At 32.1% G+C, this 19,411-nt stretch overlaps 3 protein-coding genes across 3 annotated transcripts; all 3 read left to right on the plus strand.

Annotated features, from left to right (window-relative positions):
- Nucleotides 1-1,592: 1,592 nt before the first annotated feature.
- LOC123696697 (juvenile hormone esterase-like) lies at nucleotides 1,593-8,073 on the plus strand. Its single transcript, XM_045643051.1, has 3 exons — nucleotides 1,593-1,775; nucleotides 5,678-6,981; nucleotides 7,352-8,073. Exons 1-3 carry the CDS (start codon nucleotides 1,644-1,646, stop codon nucleotides 7,524-7,526), a joined length of 1,611 nt encoding a protein of 536 aa, XP_045499007.1. The 5' UTR covers nucleotides 1,593-1,643; the 3' UTR covers nucleotides 7,527-8,073.
- Nucleotides 8,074-9,323: 1,250 nt separating this feature from the next.
- LOC123696696 lies at nucleotides 9,324-11,806 on the plus strand. The gene is made up of 3 exons (XM_045643050.1): nucleotides 9,324-9,514; nucleotides 9,607-9,681; nucleotides 9,759-11,806. The coding sequence occupies exons 1-3, from the start codon at nucleotides 9,416-9,418 to the stop codon at nucleotides 11,751-11,753; spliced, it is 2,169 nt and encodes a 722-aa protein (XP_045499006.1). The 5' UTR covers nucleotides 9,324-9,415; the 3' UTR covers nucleotides 11,754-11,806.
- Nucleotides 11,807-16,120: 4,314 nt separating this feature from the next.
- On the plus strand, nucleotides 16,121-18,238 carry LOC123697027 (esterase FE4-like). The gene is made up of 4 exons (XM_045643445.1): nucleotides 16,121-16,277; nucleotides 16,504-17,831; nucleotides 17,931-18,116; nucleotides 18,229-18,238. Exons 1-4 carry the CDS (start codon nucleotides 16,149-16,151, stop codon nucleotides 18,236-18,238), a joined length of 1,653 nt encoding a protein of 550 aa, XP_045499401.1. The 5' UTR covers nucleotides 16,121-16,148.
- Nucleotides 18,239-19,411: the final 1,173 nt, after the last annotated feature.

Genomic DNA, 19,411 nt, shown 5'->3' on the forward strand with positions numbered 1-19,411 from the left:
TGTATTTTAGATAAATAACAAATTAGCATTTTGCTAAAAGTGCTAAAACCTAAAACATTAACACTTTCAAATCTACGCTTCTCAATTTTTAAAGTCTGGAAAAGGCGAGCACAAAATTAAGCTACTTTTTTATTACTTCGAGAACAAAACCGCAGACTGAGAGAAGTAACAATTATTTCTGTTCATTTACAAGCTGTTTCATTACACTACATTCACACTAACTAACGATATATTAAACTAAGTTACGACATAGTAACGACGCGGTATCGTCACGATAATTTGATCGTACCCTTCACGGATGAGATGCAAATATGTTTACCGCTTGTAAATTCACTCAATTATGTTGTATTGAACGTTTCTATTTATAACAGAATTCGCTTATATGATGCAATTAATAAAATATATGAAGATTTATATATCGGTAGGTTAGGTACAGTTACTATAGCTTATAAAATTATAAGCCAAATAAAAAAAAATATATAAAGATACGAAAAAAACGTCTTTGTTGACTTTTTATTTAGACATCATCACGTTCTATTTATTTATTCATCTAGACTTTTTATATAAACTGTTTAAATGTTCAATTACATTCAAATTTGTTACCACCGATTCGCAAAGCCGTTTTCCCTGTGTAGAGCTAGCAAGAAACTCTATATATCATTTGCTATTTAGAAATTGTATAAATTTTGATATATAACATTGATTGAAGAAAGCAATATTCTTAATAATATATACTTACCTATGTAATATACGGTGTATAAAAGTAAGTCGACTAGTTACTTCACTTGATAGAAGTGGAATATAAAGAACGGCTGAACGGATTTGAATGATTTTTTATCTAAGATTAATAACTAACTGAATTACGATTAAAAAATCATAAATATCTGGGCTAAACCGGGACGAACTACTAGTATAATCCATAAACTTTATCAATAGGGCATTTAATAGGGTCTTATACCTTTTACGGCTAAACCCTCAACCGCAATGCTCATCCTATGTAAGAATGTCCTAATGATTAGGAAGGGCTAACAATGGAAACCCTAACCGCATAATATGTCCCAAATTATACAAATGAAATAATTCCAAATGAATCACATTTATATGTGAAATTGTAAGTACCTTTCGAACTTTCCTGGTCGTAAATGTCATTATTTCTAGATGGGCTAAAGGGCTAATTAATTATTTCAATACAAAAGATGGCTACGATAATGTAAAATTAATTAATCGTAATCGATTAACTAATACCTCACTTTTTGCTGTTTTCGATGGAAATCTAAAAATATTAATTTTTCAGTGTAATCATTAGTTAAATAATTTTTTAAATGAATGACATGCAATCTGCGTGCGTCTACTACCTACGTCTAAAAACGTAAAAAGCGTTATTTTTTTTCACAAATTTTATCCATAAAGCTAATTGAAAATAATATATTTTAACGTAGCACATATAATCACATAAAAACATCTATCGATTCGTTTTCCAAACAAATCTCCAAAAACCGACAGTCATTATAAACAAGCATCTCTGATAACGAATAATATATACTTGACCAATTACGTTAGTTTTCATACTTATACGCCGCTCTACCGTCGACTGATACACACGTGCTGTAAAAACCTATATAAATAATAATAAATAAATAAATATGGTTATAGTACAAGTTAAGCAGGGTCGCTTAGAAGGGGAGAAATTAAAAAATGTGACTGAAGATGGATTTTATTATAGCTTCAAAGGTATACCGTACGCCGCACCTCCGTTAGGAAAGCTGAGATTTAAGGTATGTAGTTTATTGTATAGTTTGTGTTCGTGGTTTTACTCGTTTGATACTAAGTTATACGTATATGCTAATATAGTTTATATGTGTGTCGATTTTCATACATTATAATCGATCTGATTTGTATTTGCGTGATTGATTTACAAACAATCATCTGTACATCAAAACTTTTGCAGTTATGACTAAGTAGGTATTTACAAAAATAACTATATAGATAATAGCAGTTAAATTAGTACCTAGCCCACCTAATCCATACTAATATTATAAATGCGAAAGTAACTATCTGTCTGTTACTCAATCACGCCTAAACTACTGAACAAAATTTCATGCAATTTGGTATCAAAATATCTATTTTGATACCCGAGAAAGGACATAGGCTACTTTTTATCCCGGGATATGACGCAATCCCAGAAATCCCACGGGAACGGGAATATGCGGGTTTTTCTTTGTCTGCGCGGGCGATGCCGCGGGTGGAAAGCTAGTTACCTATATAGCAGACGTAAATAATGATACGTGTAACATATAGGTAGGAACTAATTTCATGCCGGAAAAGATGTGTTTCTACTTATATAGTATCCTTGTTTGTTTTATATTTTTGAACGTACGTTGAATCTGTAATGTACCTACATTGTAAGAAGGCAACAATTGTTTTTTTTTTTTTTTTGTAAAATGTTATTGTTAATAATTAAAATGTTTATATTTTGTCAAAAGCAATACGGAAATAAAAATGGAACCGATGGGAAAGCGTACAACAATTGTGATAAATAAATTATAAATTTACTTATCAAATGTATAAAAATAAGTCGGGTTTTACCTGACGCTATAACTCCAAAATGCATGAACCGCTATTGAGAGGTTCTACCTTCGACAAATATCGAAGGTTCAATTTTCCACTGCGCTCAAAAAATTTTTACATAGAGCTAACAATTTATTATATTTTCATGAGTAAAACTAAAAAAATGTTATAAAAATTAGGAAAGATCAATATAAAATGCCCTTACCTACTAGACTAGTAATGTAATCTTTCCAGGCAACCGAGGCAAACGGGTAAAAGCATATTTAATAAGATTTAACAACATATATTTAAGATATTTTATTGTCACGAATTTGATGGACAAATCGAAAAAAAACATTGCTGACCCAGGCAAATGTAATTTATAATAAAATATGCATTTATTTAACACGTTAAACAGGTATAAATATGTTTTGTAATGTAGGTATTGCAACAGCGTGAAGGTCGTCAAGCCGGCTTACATCTTGCGTGATTTAATCGTATTTTTTATCGATTTTTTTACGAACAAAACCAAACTGTTTTTGAACCAGTCATTGTACGTTGCATTGATGAGGATGAATAGTCATAAATAACGTTTAGATAAATATATGTTTGAAATTTATATTCCGTTGAGTTGTGCAATATAAAAAATGAGTCGAGCCTTGCATTTTTATTGATAATTATATCATATATGTATAGTATCAAGACTGCACGGTTGAATGACAAGTTTAAGGTCAAAGACCAAGCAAATAATGTAATTGTACAACTAGTATATACTGTACTGGTTTACTTCATTCGTCTTGTTTCATATAACTACGTTAAAAATGCATATATAAAAATATTACGTCATTATAAGTTGTTTTAAATAATAATCTATTGTCTGAAATTATTATTTCGATTCGATTCGATTCCCACCCGGGGCAAATATTTGTGTGATGAATATAGATGTTTGCTTTGTATCTAGGTGTTAATTATCTGTATAAGTATTTATTTAAAATTATATTATATTATGTTTATTAGCCACCTGGTTTCCATAACACAAGCGAAAGCTTAGTATGGGATCAGATCGTGCCGTGTGTGAAAATTGTCCTGAATTTAGAAATTAAAGACTTTTTAACGGAATTTAAACGCGATTTATTCATTATATTATTTTCCCGACGTTTCGAACACTTTACAGCGAGCGTGGTATGTGTGAGCGTGACACGAGCGTAAAACCAAACCCCAGAAAATACAATTGTCCTGAATATTAAAATTAAATTTTGACGTGCCTCGTAATATCTATTATATAAATTAAAAAAAACTTAAACATATTAGTTTCACAGGCTTCAGGTAGTAGATAGAGGTTTTAAATTTCATATATTTAGATATACCTATAATATGAATAAATAAATACGATAACAGATAATACGTAGAGTTAGTTATATTAAATTAGACTTATCGGTCAACTCTATGCCAAATTTTACCATTAAAATCCGTCCACATTGGCAGATATCTAATATCTAATATATGTATAATATTATAAAGGCGAAAGTTTGTATGGATGTATGGATGTTTGTTACTCTTTCACATAAAAACTACTGAACCGATTACAATGAAATTTAGCACACATATAGAGGGTAACTTGGATTAACACATAGGATAGTTTTTATCCCGGAAATCCCACGGGAACGGGAACTATGCGGGTTTTCCTTTGCAAACGCGGGCGAAGCCACGGGCGGAAATCTAGTAGAAAATATAGAAAATAAATCATATAGAAAATAAACATACAAACAACATAACCGTGATTATAAATAAAGAGGAAAAAATGTATGAAACATAAAAAAATTTATCATTGCAATCAAAAATTGCATCTTTTTATTACATTACCTTTTTTGTATCCAATATACAAAATTGATCTTCACTCTTTCGAAAGAGTGATGAATCTTCACTCATTTTTATAAGTAAATTTTTTATTAGAAAAATATCCTATGGAGTTAAAATTTTATTGCGTTTAGTTTTTGTTAAGCTCGTAATATTTTTATCGATTGTATGATTGAATTATATCAACTATTTGAAACAAGCAAAGCCTTTGAAAATAGCCGACTTAGCAAAATGAATGTCAAAACCTACTGGATGTCTCAACAGTTAAAAAGAATGATACTCAGAGGTCAATGTCAATTAAAAATTAATATTAAGGTTAATAAATACACTACAGCTTAGCATAGCATAGCTTGGTGCATGTGACTCTGCTCGTGTGACTTTATACCTACACATTTCCATCAATTTGATTTTATTTATTTTATTATTATTTAAAAATTAACTTTATTGTATTTAAATACGGTACATATAAGTTTTCGCATTTTCGCACGCGGTTTTCCTCGGTCAATACCCACAGGAAAAGTGTCTTAGTGGCTATTTGCTATTTCTGTACCAAATTTCATTAAATATTGATCGTATTGACGTGAAAGAGCATCAAACATCCGTAAAATATTTTTCGTTCTATGAATATAATGATAATATTATGTAAACAACGACGTATCTATTCTTGAATAGCTCTTTATCAGTAACATTAAACGTTGATATTGAATTATCACTATATTACTTAGAATTTAAAAGATAGATATAAATATGATTATTTTTTGTATTTAGGTACCTAATGAAGCATCTAATAAGTGATAACTGCGTTAAAAACAAGCGACTTCAAACTTGCACTTGCAACATTTACAAATACCTACAGACAAAAATGCTCATAAAATAAAAACTACGGGGCCTATCCGAATAAAATGTTTATGGGACCAATTCGACACCATCCCGCATCGAAAAAAAAAATCACGTAAATCGGTTCAGAAACCTCGGAGTAATCGGTGTACATACATATCTAAAAAAAAACATAGCGGCCGAATTGATAACCTCCTCCTTTTTTTTTGAAGTCGGTTAAAAATGCCTTTGAATTTAGGAAATGTTAAGAAGCTTTTAAAAAATCTTAAACACTTTACGAATAATAATAATTCACAAATGCTTACCGTTCATAATAATATTATGACAATGCAATGGAACTAAAAAATTAAATCGTGGAAATCAAAACAAACCTTAGCGATGATAAGTAACTTATTTTAACTTATTGAATAATGCAATGTGGACTTTATATTTTCAGGAACCGCAGCCGCCGCTCCCGTGGGAAGGTGTAAGAAAAGCAACAGAACATGGACCAATATGTCCTCAACTAGACATATTTACAAACAAAAAACTATCTGGGAGTGAAGACTGTCTATTCCTCAACGTATATTCTCCAGATATCAAACCATCTAAGCCATTACCTGTTATGTTATTCATCCACGGAGGCGGTCTTAAAAGCGGATCTGGAAACGATGACCAGTACGGACCAGATTTCCTCGTCCAACAAGGCGTCGTGTTAGTCACCATCAATTATAGATTAGAAGCTCTTGGATTTCTATGTTTGGCTACGAAGGACGTCCCTGGTAATGCAGGCTTCAAGGATCAAGTTGCTGCTTTGAAGTGGGTCAATGAAAATATATCGCAATTTGGTGGTGATCCTCACAACATTACAATATTTGGCGAAAGCGCTGGAGGATTGTCCACTGCTTTACATGTTCTATCGCCATTATCAAAAGGTTTATTTCAAAGAGCTATCGTAATGAGTGGATCACCATTCTGTGAATGGGCCCTCCCATTTGAAAACAGAAGAAGAGCATTTGTACTTGGAAAAGAATTAGGCTTAGAAACGGAGGATCCTGAAGAGCTTTTAGAATTTCTACAAAATGTTCCCGTCGAGAAGCTCGTGCATACGAGTCCTATTGTTTTTGGTCTTGAGGAAGTTTATGGAAATTATCTAAAACACTACCATTTCACAGCGGTTGTAGAAAAGAATTTTGGACATAACGCGTTTTTACCGAAAGAACCCGAGGAAATATTGAAAAGCGGTAATATCAATGACGTTGAAGTGATGATTGGCTACACAAGTGAAGAATGCATCATTGGTTTATTGGACAAGAACGTTATAACAACATATTTTAAATATGATGACATATTCGTCCCAAAACAAATATTATGTACTGCTACACCAAAAACTATTTTAAAAACGGCGGACACTATTAAAAAGCACTATTTGAGTAAAAGTCTGGATAAAAATGTACGAACAAATGAAATTATTCGGTATTGGTCTGAATGTACCTTTGTGTACCCAATTATGAAGTTCTTAGAACTCTTATCAGATACAGGGAAATGCAAAACTTATTTGTATAGATTTTCAACAATATCAGAGAGAAATGTTATAGGAAACATGGGAAAGGAGTTCGAAGTCACCGGCGCAGCTCATCTTGATGATTTAATGTATTTGTTTAATCCAAAATTATGGAATCTTCCAACTGACAAAAATGCTGAAAGTTTCAAATTGGTTCAACAATTTTGTCGCCTGGTCACAAATTTTGCTAAATATGGGTGAGTTGATTTATTTTACTGTTAAATTTCTATTTTTAATCAGGTACATTGTCTGATGAACTGAAAAAAAAAACATCTTTAATTATCCTACTACTTAATAACATAAATGCGAAATGTTTGTGAGGATGGATGGTTGTTGTTGTAAATACTACTGAACCGATTACAATCAAGTTTGGTATGTAGGTAGCTGAAGACCCAGATATATCTCATCATAGGCTAACCTTTTTATTTCGGATCCCGTTCGCGTGGAATCCCACGGTACTATCCGGGTTTTTCTTTTTTCTTTTTTCTTTGAAAACGCATGCGAAGCCGCGGGTGGAAATCTAAAATATATTTAACAGATTTTAAATGTTTTATTTAACAATTACAGGAATCCTACTCCAGATTCATCACTGGGTGCGACTTGGCAGGAATATGATAAGAAAAACAAAGCATACATGGATATTGGTCAACATTTAGTACCAGGAAGCAATCTAAATGAAGATGTTTTCGAATTCTGGGAAGGGATTTTTATGTCATCTGGAAGTCCCTTGTATTTACAATGATAACTTATAAGGACATAATAACGTTAGAGATGAAGAAAGACATAGAAGTGAATGCAAAAAACATTTTATTAGGTATCTGTATTGATGCGAATCAAAATTATACAGGGTGTCCCACTGTTGTTATACTAAGCTCAAAGGAGATTATAGTTTTGCATGCGCTGAGTTCGTAAAAAATACCTGCTAATAAAATTCCAGACGCATTTTTTTTTTTCAAACAGATGAATTCTTAAAACACTATGTGCACAGTGTACTCCCATAACAAGCAACCCGCGGTTATGCCGGCTGCGCGAAGCTAGAGAAGAAAACATGGATTTTCAGGAAAAATTTAGGTAAAAATTTTTGACGTTATTTTGTTGTGTGTATTTTGTAAGTATTTTTTACGTGATCAGCAGATATGCAAAACTATAAGTCCCTTCGCGCTTAGTATACCAATAGTGGGACACTCTGTATAGTGAGCGAAAGCAGAAGATAGACTTTGTCAGCTGTTACACAACTAATTGTATTTTTATTTGTTATGTATTTTATATGAGAATTAAAAGCTATTTAAAAAAAAGTGTATTATTTAACAATATCTTATTTAACAAAACCTTATTTAATGTTGTGGTACCTTTAATAACACATAGGTTACAAACTACATTATTTGATAAACATAAATTTAATCACTATTTTCATAACACAATCCATACTAATATTATAAATGCGAAAGTAACTCTGTCTGTCTGTCTGTTACTCAATCACGCCTTAACTACTGAACCAATTTGCATGAAATTTGGTATAGAGATATTTTGATACCCGAGAAAGGACATAGGCTACTTTTTATCCCGAGACATAGGATAGGTTTTATCCCGGAAATCCCACGGGAACGGGAACTATGCGGGTTTTTCTTTGACTGCGCGGGCGAAGTCGCGGGCAGAAAGCTAGTATACAATATATTTTCCAGTAGATGCAATCGAATTCATAACAGCTAAGAGTTTTCTAACTCCGCCGCTAATACAATTTTCTCTTCGTAACGTTTCATTTCCGCAGTTATTAAGTTTATTATTGACTAGTCCACCCAGTTTATTATGCAGCTCTATACATACATAAATAAGTTTATGCTAATATACATAGCCTTTCTTTTAAACACTATTATTTATTAGAAAAAAAATGTGTGCGTGTACTAGTTGTAAACACGTAAGAAGTGAAACTTCTTTATGACCTTATTTTTCAAAAAATAATTTACTATATGCAACTTTACAGAAATACGTCGAATCACGCGTGGTAGGAATAAGAAAAAGATGGCGCGTAACGGAAAAATGTCACGCGTAACGAAAAAATGTTACGCTTAGGTATTTTTTTCCAACCCCGAAACTTCTATAAAAAATTTACTAGTTCAGAGAGCGTACTACAGTATTCAGGAATATATGGACGATAAAAACCCATGGAGGGTTGTCGCGTAAAAACCACAGGACAGTTCTTTGGCATATTATGATATATTATGTAGTTAGATATAAGTTTCATATCGATACCTCAGTTCCAAAGTGTAACAAATTCGAAATTTAGTGAATTGGAGATAAGTGTGAGAAATTGTTCCCAAAACGATTACGCACTATTTCCAAAGAGTAACAAGTCGATAACTGAATGCAGTTCAATTGTTACACCCAATATTTTTTCGTAACGTGAGATTATTTTATTTTCATACAGTAACAACTCTATTTGTTTCATTTTGGAACTGAAAATAGTTACACTTTATAGTAACAAATCGAAATGTTACTTTTCGTAACTGGCAACATTGCGATTTCTGGTTGACGTTTTCCTTTTGACACATGCATGATGTTGTCTGTCATTCCGCTGACAAAATTAAAACCCACTCGTTTTCGTGTTTGTTTAAATAAGAAAAATAGCTAAACATGCATAAAAAGTGTTACGAAAGTAGATCTATGCGTATTTTAAAACTGGTTAACAAAAATAACGAGGAGAATAACATTAATTCTTATCATGAAAACAAAGTAAGTAAAGAGTCTTATCAAAGTTATGCTATGTTTTCTATCAAATTGGGTTTGTAAATATTGTTAAATTATACTCAACTATTTTCTTACAGGAAGACGGCGACGACGAATTGTGCAACAGTGATTCTATTCTATCAGAGAGTAACCGCATAGTACTTACTTTTGAGGTAGAGTTTTTATATTCTTAAATTATTATATAACATAAAATATACGTGAATTCTAAATATTATTATCTTATTTTCAGAATACTGTCTTGGAAGAAGGAACTAGTTCACAAATAGTGCATCATAATAATCTGTTAAACAATGTTATATTAGCAGAAGAGTCAGAAGTTGACGAAGACTTTTCAGATGGTTCAAATGACTTATACGTTCCTGAATCCTCTGATATTTCAACAGACGAAATTCCTGACATTCCTCCTCAATCTGTTGTCAGTATTACAACATTAAGTTCAAGACAAGATGATACAACCATTCATGCTCCAGTGAAATCTAAAAAACGGCTGCGTCAGCCTATGAATTGGCATAAAAATATTAGAAAAATAAAGCGTAATTCTGGCCAATGTTATACAACCAGCTCTGGTAAAGAAATTTCTGGTAAGAAAGTAAAAAGTAGCTGTACTGAAACATGTAGGCTTAAATGCTCATCAAAAATAAGCGACAGTGAGAGGCAACAAATTCATTTGAGTTACTGGGCTCTATCAGATGTTGAAAAACAACGTGAGTTTTTAGTTAGACATATTGAACCTATCAAGCCTAAATATACAATGATAAAACCTGGAAGTAAGAGAACATACAATAATGGATATTACTTTAACATACAAAAAAATAGAGTGCAAGTTTGCAAGACATTTTTCAAAAATACATTAGACATAAATAATAGAGTCATACATACAGCTACAAAGAAAATATCAAATACTGGGTTTCTAGAGAAAGATAAAAGAGGTGGTCATAAAAATTCTGGTAGACCAAGAATTGAAGAAGAAAGAAAAAATTTTGCTAGAAGGCATATAGAACAATTTCCCCTCATAGATTCACACTACTGTCGAGCACGAACTCAAAGAAAATATTTAAACGGGGATTTGAATTTGTCAGAAATGTACAGATTGTATCTTAAAAAGTGCATAGAAGAAAATATTCAACCTATTAAAAAACATCTGTATGAAACCATTTTTAACACTGAGTACAATATCTCATTTTTTCAACCGAAGAAAGATATCTGTGGGTTTTGTGATAATTTTAAAAATCTATCCGTTGAAGAAAAGCAACAGAAAGAAGAGAGTTATAATTATCACATCAATGAGAAGAATCAAAGTCGCATAGAAAAAGAAAATGATTTAAAATCATGTGCCAGCACTACTGTAGTTTCGTGTTTTGACTTGCAAGCTGTTCAAACTGTTCCCAGTGGAGATAGAAGCGATTTTTTCTACAAACGAAGACTGTCTTGTTATAACTTTACAATTTACGAGATAAACAACAAGCAAGGATACTGCTTTCTTTGGCATGAAGGACTGGCCAATAGAGGTGTGAATGAGATAGGCAGTTGTTTAATGAAGTACCTAAGGGATCATGTTACTGCCAAGGATGTCATATTCTACTCCGACAATTGCCCAGGGCAAAATAAGAATAAGTTTATGTGGGCACTTTATTCTTATGTTGTCAAGAACACACAAATTGAGTCAATAACCCACAAGTTTTTTGTGGTAGGACATACACAAAATGAGGGGGATGCTATGCATGCCCTGATAGAACGCGAGAAAAAAAGATGCTTAAAGGGTGGGCCCTTGTATGTTCCAACACAGCTAACCCCAATAATCAATCTAGCCAAAAAGAATGGTAAACCCTACATTACCAACGAGTTTCGTGATTTTTTAAACATTAAATCTCTTGTCAAAAACACAGATAATTTCACAAAAAACAGTCAAGGAGAAGCTGTTAAATGGAGTAATGTACACATTGTTCAACTAAAAAAAAATGAACCTAACAAGATATTTTACAAAATGTCTTTCTTTGATGATGAATTCAAAGTAATTGATGTTGATAGAAGGACGAGAAGGCAACAAGCAACAATTACAGAGTTAAAACCAGCATACAACAATCCACCAGGTATTTCAAAATTGAAGAAAAAGGACTTATTAGATTTATGCAAATCAGGAGCAATTCCACAAGCTCATTGGAACTTTTATGAAAATCTACCTACAGTATCTGAAGAAAGAACTCAGGAAGATGACTCAGATTAAAAAAATCTATTTCTTTTAATTATTAAGTAATTAAAACAACATTTTGATTTCAATTATGATTGTTTTATTTCAAATTTACTATAAAGATTATTAAATATTTATATACAAAAGTGGATAACTTGGAATAACTTTCTCTAGAATGAAATAAAATTTAGTTCCATACAGTAACAATTAAAGAAAAACTGTGAAAACTTGGTGAAACTCTTAATAATTTTCTTTCTCTTCTTCACCTAATAGTGTTCCTACCTAGACCTTTCATAAAAATAATATATTTTAGAATATCGAAATAACTATAAAAGAATAAATTAATAAAAGTATCAATAGTCATTAAGTTTTCTAATTATCTCATGAATACCTGTTTCTGAATTGTTACACTTTGGAACTGAGGTATCGATATATTGTAATATTGACATGATGTTAAAAGAGCAACTATGGAGTTTCTTGCCGATTCTTCTCCATAGATACTGCTTTCCGAATCGGTGGTAAATTTAAAAAATACTTATCTATGTAATGACGATTCGAAAGTGCTACTAAATAGTAGTCTAATTGAATAAATGAATGTTTGAGTTTGAGTTTTTGAGTTTGATAAAGAAGTTTCATTTCAATTATCATTGAACCATCTTGTTCATGATCTTAATTCGTTTATTCATGTGTAGTGTGTACTTTAGTTATGTATTTAATACCTATACTACTATAATATAATGTGAGACACATGATACAATGTTTATATTCAAACATTTTAGCAGTTTTTACAAATTAACATTTAGAATGTTAAAATTAACATCTATAACCTGAGGCCACAAACTTAAAAGATCCTGATTTTACAGAAATGATTGAACGTACCCTAGTTTGAGTTTTATCACTACATAGTATAAAACAAAGTCGCTTTCTCTGTCCCTATGTCCCTTTGTATGCTTAAATCTTTAAAACTACGCAACGGATTTTGATGCGGTTTTTTTTATTAGATAGAGTGAATCAAGAGGAAGGTTTTAGTATATAATTTATTAGGTTTTAGACAAAGCGGGCGAAGCCGCGAGCGGTAAGCTAGTTAAGTATAAATAAATATTAAATCAAAATACAACTTGCCATACAATTCATACTTTCCTAGAATGCACCATTCAACTTCCAACACGATACGTAATATTAACAAGCAGTTACAAACATGAATTACCCCGACCCACACTCGACCATTTCAAATTTCTGTCACCCGAATAACTTCTGTAGAAAACCGTAAGCTAGTGACTTAAGGGTGACCCTTGCTTTAATCTCTTTAAATACAACTAAATGTTTGACCCAAAGGTAACGGAGATTATCTGGGCCAGGGTAAATTAAACTTCTAAGAAATGTCCCTCTTATGTGCTTTTCCCTGATAGGATTGTGGTTTTTCTTCAGACTTTGTAGTACATTTGCTAATTGGAAGTTTTGTTAGAATTTTTCACTTCCGTGTCTTTTGTCATTTGGACGGACTTTTTCACATCCTTTGGTTGCTTCTTTTAAGTTTAAAATGTGATTAGTCATTTGACTTATTTGATTCATTTTAGTAATTTGTCTTACAAGTAGGAAACCGATGAAAGATGGTTTTCACAGAGGATCGGAGAAGGACTTCAAAGGAATTTAAAAAAATATCAGATTTTTTATTGTAATTTTTAAATAAAACTAGATTTTTATCTATAATAATTAATAGAGAGCATATATGGATAATACTATTTAATAAAGTCGGCAACTTTACAAAAGATAACTTCAAAATCAAGTCCTATTAAAAAAAAATGTTGTGTGGTTTTATGAAACCACGGTAAAAGTGAAACTTTTTTTCACACTATAGACATTTAATTAAAAATTATCGTATTTGTACGATAATTATCGTACGTATCGTGCGTCACGCGACATGCGCTACACAGACCAAAAGTTTGAGACGATGTAATAAAAGTTTCACTTTCAAAAAAACTCGTCAATTTATACTCATATTTACACTTTTAGAATAAGATAGAACTAATTTCAGACTAGAGTAGTTTCAGAACCCACAAAAGCTACACACGTAATAATTTTAAACCACACATCTCCCCGAATGAAATAATAATTCTATTCGCAAAACTTTTAATGCCCTCGAGCGGTAAACATAACTAAACAATTGAATTTGCCTAAAAGTAGTTGGTCCAGAGTCGACAAATTAAATAAACCTTTACTATAGAACCATTATATTAAGTTCTGTGCACTAAAATTATTAACCATTTAAAACAAGTTACGAGATGTTTGACCTTTTAGTTGTAAGTAAAGATTTAGGAATAAAAGCAGAATTTCAGATATTATATGATACTAGATTTCCGCCCGCGGCTTCGCCCGCGTTTCAAAGGAAAACACACATGGTTCCCGTTCCCGTGGGATTTCTGGGACAAAACTTATTCTATGTGTTAACCGAAATTAACGAAATACGTCTGAATTCTGTGTTCTGTATTTGGAAGCTATAATACCAGATATTTACAGATTAATTTCATAGGTTTTCACTTTCATTTAAATATTATTTCTTACTAGCTGTGCCGCGGTTTCACTCGCGTGCCTCCGCTCCTATTGGTCTTAGTGTGATGATATATAGCCTATAGCCTTCCTCGATAAATGGTCTATCTAACACTGAAAGAATTTTTCAAATCGGACCAGTAGTTCCCGAGATTATCGCGTTCAAACAAACAAACTCTTCAGCTTAACAATATTAGTATAAATTAAAGTAAGAGATTCAATAATAAAAACCGTATGAACATCGTTACTTTGATAAAATTGTTTTTAAGCACTGCGTATCATACTGGCATATGTATTGTACAACTATATTTAAACCTCAGATCGTAAAACAACCGGTTAATCTCAACTTTGTCTCGTAACAATATATAGAGGTAATAAAACGTGGTTTATGACCTCACCTTACTATTTTAGGGGTACATTCAGTATCTGTGCGATCCTCTTAGTTTTGCTCAAAGGTTCTGAAAAATGTTATAACAATGGACCCTGTACTTGAAGTATAGTTAAGACTCTTTAGAAACACTTATTGTCCAGAACCAAGACAATTATAGATATTTTTTATATAAAAGGTTTATACATATAATTATTATCATAAAAGTTTTCATAATACGTATTTCGCTTTTTTACCTCACATATTTCGTTTTTTTACTTTACTCTCCGTTGCCTGGCAGCAGCAGGGATCGCTACATAGTGATAAGGACGCCGCTAATTATTGTGTTATATCATTCTGGCAGCATATTGTTTCTTATACAATAAATTGCAATAAAGAATAGTTTGGAAAATCCAAAAGTGCACGCCTCATAATCTCATCCTTTACAATAAAATTGATTATTTATAAAGAGTACACTATAAATATAAAAAGAAATAAAATAAAACAGTTGGAAAAGTAAAGAAAGCGGTACCGTAATAATTGAGCTATTTTTCTTGTGGCCCCACCTAGATGTGAATCTGCGCAGGCTTAAGGGACTGACTACCAACTTATTTTTTAAACCTTGGCTTATAGTATAAAGAATCGAGTTTATAATGGTGAATTTTGAGTACACTATAAATATAAAAAAAATAAATAAATAAAGAATATATATAGATATACTAAAATTATGGAGAACAGTCGATATTTTTTTTTGTTTATTTTATAACAATTAAACCACATCGAATCAGACCCTGAAAAATGAAAGGGTTCTATTCCTGAGCATACTCAAGCGTAAGAGAAAAAAAAAGACTCGATTAGTAAAGTATTTCGGTCGCTATCGTGTTAACAAGAAAATCCTCCGCACATACAGACACACGGACGTCCAAGACAGAACTTTTTTAAACTGTTTTTAACTAGTTTAAATAACAAAAATGACATCAAAAATATCATGAATGTTAAAAATAGTGTTTTTTCTTAATATGTGTGTGTATGTATTATCTTACAAGTGCAATGTATGATACATAAAGACATTTTAAGTTTGAAAAATCAGATGTTTTGCGCGAAGTGACAGTAGTACCCACCTCAACGCTTCGCTTATGAGGCGTGCAATACAAATGCACCTCATAATAACATGTTTTATACTACTGCAACTAATTTAACGTTCATAGTTAGTCGTGCGGAACAAAGAAAACCATTTAAAATAATAATTAAAGTAAGTATTGAATAAATTAAAAATACAACTTCGATACCTATAATAAATAATAGGTATCTTCTTTATTAATCGTTTCATGATTATTAATATGCAATTTCTTGTTATATTCTATATTTTTTATTAAAATATGCGTAGTTATTTTTAGTTCATGATGTTACATGTAAATCGTAATATTTATGATCACGACAACTATAATTATTTTAAATATAGATAAGAACGCTATATTTTCTGTATTTTTTTCAAATCGTGTCTAGATTGCGAGCCAATGGTTAAAGTAAAAGTGAAAGAAGGTGTATTGGAAGGCGAAATAATAGAAAATGTCTACGGAAATCACTTTTATTGCTTTAAGGGAATTCCCTACGCGGAGCCACCTATTGGAGATTTGAGATTTCAAGTAAGCAAAAGTTATAACAAACACGCTGTACAATTTCTAATTTTAAATTTTCTTACAATCATGGTGATGTTGAAATTCCACTTTAATTTCAAATGAGACAGGTTGAAAATTTTCTTATCTGTATTCTGGATACCAATTTAAAAAAATAGTTCATAATTTAATGAGAATGTATAGAAATCAAGCACTCTTTTCTTTTGTCTTCTTTTATCTTTTTTCTTATTTAAAGGCACCAAAACCAAAAACACCATGGACAGGAGTACGTCAGGCTAAACAGCACGGCCCAGTATGTTGTCAATACGATTACTTGAAAACATTACAAACGAAAGGCGAAGAAGATTGCCTTTATCTAAATGTATACACACCAAATATTAAACCTCAAGAACCCTTACCTGTCATGGTATACATACATGGGGGTGGTTTTGTATCTGGCAGTGGTAACGATGATTTATTCGGTCCAGAATTCTTAGTAAAACATAATGTTATCCTTGTCACAATAAACTACCGCTTGGAAGTACTCGGTTTCCTTTGCCTTGAAACTGAAGATATACCAGGAAACGCAGGAATGAAAGACCAAGTAGCTGCCTTCAAGTGGGTACAGAGTAATATACACAGTTTTGGCGGTGATCCCAATAAGGTGACTATTTTCGGTGAAAGCGCTGGAGCGGCGAGTGTGTCACTACACTTGGTATCTCCAATGAGCAAAGGTCTTTTCAAAAGAGCTATAATGCAAAGTGGAACATTGCTCTGTCCATGGGTACAAACACATAAGCCACGTGAAAGAGCTATACTTCTTGCTAGAGAATTAGGTTGTATGTCCAACAACGATGCCGAGATAGTAAAATTCTTTAAAAACATACCTGCTGAAGCTCTTGTTAAAAAGTCAGCGCCACTAATATACGTTGAATATTTTAGAACATCACCTAAAACATTTTTTGGAATTGTAATTGAAAAACAATTCGGTCAAGAGTGTTTTCTTAGCAACGGAGAAAACATGTATGATGTTTTGAAAGATGGCATTCACGAAGGTGTTGAAGTTATTAATGGACACACGGAGGACGAAGGAATTGTATATTTTGCAATGGGATGTAACGCTGACAAAGAAATCGAGCAAGCCAACAAATTAATAGAATTTTATGTACCGTATGATTTGACGATACACCTTCCTTTGCTGAAACGAATAGAACTCGGGAATAAAATCAAGGAGTATTATTTAAAAGATAGAGTAGTTTCTAAGGAACATATTGATGATTTACTGAGATGCCTCAGTATGATATACTTTGTATATGCCGCAGTGACATGGCAGAAAATATGTGCTAAGAGAAATAAGAATAAGCTATATTTTTACACGTTTTCGTGTAAATCTGAACGGAACATTTTTGCTCGAGTACTTGGGGGTAAATTTATATCTGATCGGAGAACTACTGTTTCACATGGTGATGATTTATCTTACATTTTTCCTTGTAAAATTGCACTAACTAAAGTAGATATTAATTCGAAAACTTACCAAATGATTGACCAAGTAACCATGTTGTGGACGAATTTTGCAAAATTTGGGTAAGGATTTACCGTCTTGTTTCTTTTTTTATGAAACAAAAAAATCAATTTCAAAATTTCAGTAAATGTATTTTAAAGCATTAATTTTGTTTCTTTCAGTGATCCAACACCAGACAGTAGTATGGGAGCAAAATGGATGCCGTATACTATAGAAAACCAACATTATTTAGATATTGGAGAAAAATTAACACCGGGAACGTCCCCGAATAAACAGGATATGGATTTCTGGGAAAGCATTTTATCGAGAATACTATCCACAATTTCTTTTTTAGACCTCTTCAAATTGTATATAAAGTTTTTTTTTTTTTATTCGATATAATATAACAAATTCTCTTCAGTTTAAATATATCAAATCAATATGAGATATAAATCAATATATGATAATGAACACTAACAGAAAAGTGTAGCTTTAGAAAATAATCAGATTAGATAATTTTGATTTATTCATCATCAAATCACACTGACGAAGTTACAGTACATCCATTCAAAATATTATCATAGTGACCATACTATATATTATTGATCAGTAATCCATACTGTACAACAAATATGTTTCCTTATCCATAGTTATGTTGTTTATATGCAAAGTACTTTTAACTTGTACACATAGGCGATCATGATAATTCAGAATTAGGTGACATATTATATTTTGTTTGATCTGGGGGGTGTTGGCATGTGAAGTCATGGTGCTAGTCGACCTATGGTACTAAGCTATTTAATAATAAATATTATAATATGGCTAATTTATAAAATAGTACCCACCGTAATTCAATACGCTGGTTAGTGCAATTCGGAAGATGTCAATCTTTTAACATTCCTGGAAAAATTGCTTTTACGATCGTCACTGATAATTGATTTAGTGGATACAAATTTAAAAAATGTTAAATTGTTTCTTTTATTGTCCTTCGAACCTCTGACTTTCTATCAGTCTTACCTACTGTGTTATCACTGCACACAATGGACAGATTTTCTAATGAATTTATATGGTACTAGCTTTCCACCCGCAGCTTCGCCCGCGCAGCCAAAGAAAAACCCGCATAGCTCTCGCTCCCGTGGGATTTCCGGGATAAAACCTATCCTATTACCCGGGGTAAAAAGTAGCCTATGTCCTTTCTCGGGTATCAAAATATCTCTATACTAAATTTCATGCAAATTGGTTCAGTAGTTAAGGCGTGATTGAGTAGCAGACAGACAGACAGAGTTACTTTCGCATTTATAATATTAGTATGGATGGTAAGTTCCGCGCGGTTTCACTCGCATTGCTCCGCTCCTGTTGTCTTAGCGTGATGATATTTATATCCCTATAGCCTTCCTCGAAAAATGGGCTATCTAACACCGAAAGATTTTTTATTTAACTTAATTTTTTTTAAACCGGCCCAGTAGTTCCTGAGATTAACGCGTTCAAACAAACAAACTCTTCAGCTTTATAATATTAGTATAGATTAGAGGCACGCCCATAGTGATAAAGTCCTATTTAATCTGTGAACGAAAACATTAAACACGATTTCTGTTTGGGGGCAAGTGTGACGTCATCTAAATGAATTGGGGCTACTGAGGGTGGCTTGTCGATAAACTTCTTC

Source organism: Colias croceus, chromosome 13, assembly GCF_905220415.1.
Source record: "Colias croceus chromosome 13, ilColCroc2.1".
NCBI lineage: Eukaryota > Metazoa > Arthropoda > Insecta > Lepidoptera > Pieridae > Colias > Colias croceus.

Coding starts and splice junctions, on each gene's coding strand:
- LOC123696696 (XM_045643050.1), top strand. CDS start 9,416: ATGCATAAAAAGTGTTACGAAAGTAGATCTATGCGTATTTTAAAACTG. Junction 9,515..9,606: donor ATTCTTATCATGAAAACAAA/GTAAGTAAAGAG, acceptor ATTTTCTTACAG/GAAGACGGCGACGACGAATT. Junction 9,682..9,758: donor GCATAGTACTTACTTTTGAG/GTAGAGTTTTTA, acceptor TCTTATTTTCAG/AATACTGTCTTGGAAGAAGG.
- LOC123696697 (XM_045643051.1), top strand. CDS start 1,644: ATGGTTATAGTACAAGTTAAGCAGGGTCGCTTAGAAGGGGAGAAATTA. Junction 1,776..5,677: donor TAGGAAAGCTGAGATTTAAG/GTATGTAGTTTA, acceptor TTATATTTTCAG/GAACCGCAGCCGCCGCTCCC. Junction 6,982..7,351: donor ACAAATTTTGCTAAATATGG/GTGAGTTGATTT, acceptor TAACAATTACAG/GAATCCTACTCCAGATTCAT.
- LOC123697027 (XM_045643445.1), top strand. CDS start 16,149: ATGGTTAAAGTAAAAGTGAAAGAAGGTGTATTGGAAGGCGAAATAATA. Junction 16,278..16,503: donor TTGGAGATTTGAGATTTCAA/GTAAGCAAAAGT, acceptor TCTTATTTAAAG/GCACCAAAACCAAAAACACC. Junction 17,832..17,930: donor ACGAATTTTGCAAAATTTGG/GTAAGGATTTAC, acceptor TGTTTCTTTCAG/TGATCCAACACCAGACAGTA.